The sequence below is a fragment of the Glycine soja genome, chromosome 9 (assembly GCF_004193775.1).
Source record: "Glycine soja cultivar W05 chromosome 9, ASM419377v2, whole genome shotgun sequence".
NCBI classification, from domain to species: domain Eukaryota; kingdom Viridiplantae; phylum Streptophyta; class Magnoliopsida; order Fabales; family Fabaceae; genus Glycine; species Glycine soja.
The window spans coordinates 21,257,953-21,264,149 of NC_041010.1; the positions used below are offsets into that span (position 1 = coordinate 21,257,953).

Consider the following 6,197-nt stretch of genomic DNA (forward strand, 5'->3'; position numbering starts at 1 on the left):
ATGTGAAACTACACTTCATCAGAGATGTAATTGAATCTGAGAAGGTGAAGGTGGAGAAGGTTTCAACAGAAGAAAACCCGGCTGATATGTTTACAAAGTCCCTCTCTAGTGTCAAGTTCAAGCATTGCTTGGATTTGATAAATTTTGAATATGCCTAAAGCAGATTGGTAGAAGTGCAGCCCTGAATCATAAGGTAGACACTTGCTGATTTAGAGTCAAGGTGGAGATTTGTGGTGTGTGACTCAAAATCACAAATGACACAAGTGAGAAGACTTTAAATTGGTGCTGTCATAACTGTTTTCAGTTATTGTAACTGAATTGGTTTTGGCACCAAAGCATAGCTAGAGTGTACATATATATTTTTGATCATGTAATGCAGTATGTGGTTTTTTAGGGGAGTGGCTGAAAAACAGAGAAGCTGAAAAACTAGAGAAGCTGAAAAACTACAGAAATCAAAGAGTTCAAAAGGGAGGTAGTGAGTTAGGTGATTGAGAGAGGTTTTGTTGAAAGAGAAACCAAGAGAGATCAAAGCTAGCTGCTGCTTGTATTGAACTTGTAATTTCATGATCAATGTGAAGATGATGATGAGCTGCGTTTTCCCGTGGATGTAAGTACATTGCCGAACCACGTAAATCTTTGAGTTCTTGCTCTGTTGTGTATTGCTTTGCTGTGTTTTCTGTGTTTTTCTTGTTTTTGATCTTGTGCAGATTAAGAGTAGCAGAATTTATAACTAGAACCAACATATATATATATATATATATATATATATATATATATATATATATATATATATAAAATTGAAATTATATAACCATCTACAAGTAGCTTCCCAACCATTAAGTGAAAGCCATAAACTGATTTCAACCCACCATATGCATAACAACATAGGCATACACTCATTACATTCTCCTTTTCTACCACTGATTATGAAATTATTTTATAAGACCCATAAGGAACATTAGAGATTCGTACATAACAAACCTAAACTCTAAACTCTCGAGTCTCAACCAATACTCAATAGCTCTAATGTTTACAACTTATTATTGTACCAATAAACACCTTTCCCATTAGACCCTTTATCAGGCTCAACATACATGCACTCCTTTGCCTCTCTCCACATTGCCTTATAAATAGGAGTCTCATCAAAGTGATAATACTCTCCCAAAATTGGTTTTATAGCCTTAGTAGCCTCCATTGCATGATAATGCGGCATTGTGGAAAACAAGTGATGTGCCACGTGTGTGTCAGTGATGTTATGCAAAACCTTATTCAAAATCCCATAATCTCTATCCACAGTGGCCAAAGCACCTCTCAACCAATCCCACTCGGAGGAATCATAGTGAGGAACCGCAGGGTGAGTGTGTTGCAAGAAAGTGATCAACACCAAGAACCCATTAACCACCAACAAAGGCACCCCATAAACACAAACAACCCAAACAAGCCCTTTTGCCAAGACAGCCTTGTAGAGACCAAAACACACCGCAAGAATCCCAGCATCGGATACATAAATCTGAAGCCTTTCACGGTTTGAGTAAATGGGGCCATAAGGGTCATAGTGACATGCAAATCTCTCATAAGACCTACCCGAAACATTGAAAGCTAAATAAAGAGGCCAACCTAGGGTTAGGGTTATAGCAAGTGTGAGAACCCTCCCTGGCGAGTTGTTAAGGTATTTAGAATACCAACCCATACTAGACTTTGTTTTTGGCACAAACACTTCATCACGTTCGAGTGATCCTGTGTTCGAGTGGTGGCGGCGGTGGCTATATTTCCATGAAAAATAGGGCACTAGGAGAAGTGAGTGGAGGATTAGGCCAACAAGGTCATCGAGCCATTGGTGATCGCTAAAGGCGTGGTGGCCGCATTCGTGTGCGATGACCCAAACCCCGGTTAGGATGGAACCTTGGATGAACCAATAGAGAGGCCATGCTAGGAGGGAGAGGTTTTCATGGGGAAGGGTAGGGATGTAATTTACTGCGGCATAGAAGAGGCATGAGGCTATGGTTAGGTCATAGAGGACGTAGGAGAATGAACGGAATGTTGAACGGTGGAAGCAATGTGGTGAAATTGCCTTCTTCAGTTGGCTTAGAGTGAAGGGTGGCTTTGCATGTGGGACACGCTTCTTCTTTGAATGGTTTTCAATTGAGTTTTGATGCTTGAGAGTAGCTGAGCTTCGACCACCACCTCCCATTTTATCGCGCAACCTAAAACATGAATAGAAAAGTTTGTTGATTAGTATTGGAATTTGGATTATGATGTGACTTAATTGCAAAACTAACTCATCAAATAAGATCTTATCTTCTATTTATATTAATTATTTTGACCACATCACTATCACAGCTAGTGAATATGATTTTTTAACATCCTCATGAACATCTCAAATATAATTTATCTGATTAAACATAGGTAATGGAGAAGTACTAGGGAAACTCTTTCTAATATTATATTATGTCTATGATTGAATAAAATTTATTAAAATAATAAATTTTAATAAATTTCACTTTTTATATAATGATTCTCTCTTAATTTAGAATTAAGACCCACCAAAATTGACAATTTTCAATAAATTTTTAGTCAATCCAAGAGTAGTCAATCCAAGAGTGTTAGAGAATATAAAAAAAATGTCTCTAGCATTCCATGCACGCAAGTAATAATAGGTGACCTTATAGAATGAGCAGTAACTTCAAAAACTAACATGAAATAGGTTATGTCTAATTATTATTCTTTGACCAGTGGCACAGGAGCGGAATCTTTAATGTACTACTTTAAATACTCACTCTTTAATCAGTTAAAATATATTAAAAAGACTTAAATATGTTTTTCTTACCTAAGATATATCTCTTTTTTAGATTGTTACTTATAAAAAAATTTGATTTTTCTATCTCATGTTTTCAGTTTTTTTTGCTTTGGCACCTATCGTTAATATTTATCTATTAAACGATGACGTGACAGATAGAATATCACATTATCATTATTACATCATTGTCATGTAAGCTAATAACATGTTTTTCTTAATTTTTTTATTGTTGTAGTTAGCATCTAAATCGACGCTAACTTCAAATCTAATGTTGGCTTGTCGAAGATGAAAATTGAAATCTTGCATATCTTTAAGTGTATGATATTCATGATAAAAAAAGAAAATGAATTCATGAGTGCTTTATAGTACTAATATGAGTACTATATGATGTGGTTCCTTATGTGGTGTTGTCAAACATAAGAAAAATTAGTTATCTTAGTTAATAATCTCTGGAGTTAAAATTGACATATGTAGTCATTTGAATACCATGTGAAACTCATAAAATAATGTGTTAGAAATTGTATTTGTATTCTTAACATTTCTCTTAATTTTTTTTTTGTAACGACAGCAATAATTATATCAAGTCCTCATACATTTGTTTTTGCTGAGTTGAGTCCTCATACATCTACGTACTTCTAACTCCACCAGTAGGCCAACTCCAATAAGTCAAAGATTAATATTCCTCCATCTCCAACAATTACCATAGTAATTACGTAAATATCAGCGCATGTATAGTATAAGGCTAGTTTGTTCAGTTACACAAGCACTAAAGCGTATGTAAATTAAAAACTTTTCTATTGTAGAATCGTATAAAATTCAAAATGGCCTATATATAGGCAAAAAAGCGTTATCATACACTGTAGTTGACAATAAAGATGCGTCATTCTTAAAATCATATTTTAATAAAAGAACACGTATTCGCAATTTTGGACCCACTCTTTTATTTTCTTTTAAAGAATCAATATAAGAGTTTGGTATGCTAACACATACTTTTCGGATTCTAATTTTTACGACGCACGTTTTACAATCCTTTCACATTCCGTTCCAATATAAGATTTGGTGGAGTTTGAAAAGATAATTAATTTTTGTCTACAAGAATATGTCTATTCTATGAACGTGTCAAATGTATGCGGAAGATGGTAATCAGTCAACATAAACAAATAGTTAAGTAGCTTGCACAGTGCAAACCTAACAAACAAAACAATAGAATACAACTACAGTCTACACTCAATTGTGAACAAAATGGAGCCGTGGAAAATTAAAACTACTATCTAGGGAATTACTTGCAAGTCCATTTCAACGAAGTTTACAACATAGATAATTAAATGCGCATTAAAATAATTTGACAAAGTATAATCACATGGAAATTATGCATGGTGTGGGCAGCTTGGAAATCATATTTTTTAATGAGAAAAGTTAGCAACATGTTTTAAAAAATTCAAATACACTTTTCTTATGCAAATTACGTGAGTTTCATGAAATATGTGAGTTTCCTTCCCCATTTCATCTTCAAATTAATAAAACTCACAACATAAATTTTAACTAAAAAATATATTAATAAAATTACTACATTAAAGAACTGTTAACTCTTCTCTTAATTTTATAATTGCTCTTTTTGCTGTTGAAATGAATCCTTGCATAGCAGCCGTGCAATAAGAGCCACCCATATCAAATAAATAGTTAACCACAAATGATCATTTTATCCATTAAAAAAAAAAGATCTTCCACTAAGAAATTGAAAAGCACAAGAAATAAAGCAAAGGTAAATTTATTATTATGAACAGACTTTTATCAATTAGAGAAAGAATTTGTTAACCTTGAACTCTTGTTTCTTTAGAAAATTATGCAGTATAAAGAAATTAAATATTAAGTCAAATATAGGAAAAATTGGAATAAAAGATAAAATATATATTAATTTAACAAAAAATAATATTAATAATATTTTAAAATTAAAAACCCTAACGTTTTTTTTATCGGCTTAAAAACCCTACGACGTCATACGATGATCGTATTCATTGGTAGCTATAAGATGAAATTGAACTCACGAGAAAGCGTAACACTATCACGAGATCCCCATTACATAACAACAAATACGAAAAATTAATCATGAAAAGCAGAAAAAGATGTTCATCCTTGGATCCAAGAAAAGTTCTAAACGTTAACAAAAAGAACATGTATGATGCACTCCGTCTTTGAATAAAATATGGTTGATGCACGTAACTATAGTTGTAGTCACAATTCGATTTCAGAGTAAAACCACATTGAACCAAATAAACTTTAAAACAAGCACCAAGAAGGTAAATCAACGTTAAACATCTAGAAGGTACATGAACGACAGAAAAAGGGGCAATTATTAGATGATTTAGATCTAGCAAAGATGCAATCGTGAAAATAAGACTCAGCTGGAAATTAAACCTCGTGATTATATCTATTGGCAATATATAAGCATTAATCACAACAAACAAAAACATATATAAAAGAAGAAACATAGAAGGCAAATAAAAATAAAAAGAAAAAAGAAAAGAAATGAAGCAAAAGTTAGGGGTAAAAACCTGAAGAAGAAGGACGTGTGAAAAGGTTTTGTATCTTTCTCCCTCTGTATCTGAAGGAGAGAAGATGCAGACGAAGAATTTGTAAGGAGATGAGGGAAGATAAAGAGTATTTATGCTATATTACTTCTCTCCACGAAATGAAGGTTTCCCTCGAGTGAAGGGTTACCCATCATATTCTTTTATTTATTATTATTATTATTATTATTATTTTTGCTGATGAGGACATTTTTCTCTCTTTCTTTGCCGATAATATCATCGTTCGTTCCTGTTATTTTCTCGCAGCCTTGATTCTCCCCCTTTTAATTAATTATGTCTAGCCTTACACATGTAACGACCCTTCTCATTTTGTTCAATCCCCTCTCTCTTTCTCCAACAAAATTATCCGTGCAAGTAATCAATGCCACATACTAATTTAATATTACCAACAATGACATAATGGCTTATGTGATTTAATCAAGTAGTTAAAGATTTAAATTTTGGTTAGTCATTAAATATGAAATGAAAATACTCGTATGCTTAGGGTTCTCTAAAAAAATTAATCACTCTTTTTGGCAAGATTTTTTCATATCGATATCATAATAAAAAAATATTAATTTAATGATCCAAAGTTAATGAAACTGGTAGTATATTTTATCAAGCAGTATTCTTTTGTAAATTAAAATAAGGCATGCATTATTTAAAAAGTTATGGCATGATTGTATTTTTACTCTCTTAAGTGTGTTTGGGAAAGATGAATGAAAAGTGATAAAAGTGTAATGGGTGAAAATGAATGAAAATGGATAAAAGAGAGTGGTAAGAGAGTAAGTTTGACTTTTTGATTAAAATGAAAGAGAATGTAAATTAGATGA

The 6,197-nt window shown here is 32.7% G+C and overlaps 1 protein-coding gene across 1 annotated transcript; it reads right to left on the reverse strand.

The window, feature by feature from the left end:
• Positions 1-816: 816 nt before the first annotated feature.
• Positions 817-5,491, reverse strand: LOC114367074 (omega-6 fatty acid desaturase, endoplasmic reticulum isozyme 2-like). The gene is made up of 2 exons (XM_028324165.1): positions 5,350-5,491; positions 817-2,204 (listed from the first exon to the last, which is right to left on the reverse strand). Exon 2 carries the CDS (start codon positions 2,189-2,191, stop codon positions 1,031-1,033), a length of 1,161 nt encoding a protein of 386 aa, XP_028179966.1. The 5' UTR covers positions 2,192-2,204; positions 5,350-5,491; the 3' UTR covers positions 817-1,030.
• Positions 5,492-6,197: the final 706 nt, after the last annotated feature.

Excerpts from the sequence above, each read along its gene's own strand:
- LOC114367074 (XM_028324165.1), bottom strand. The coding sequence starts at position 2,191 with ATGGGAGGTGGTGGTCGAAGCTCAGCTACTCTCAAGCATCAAAACTCA.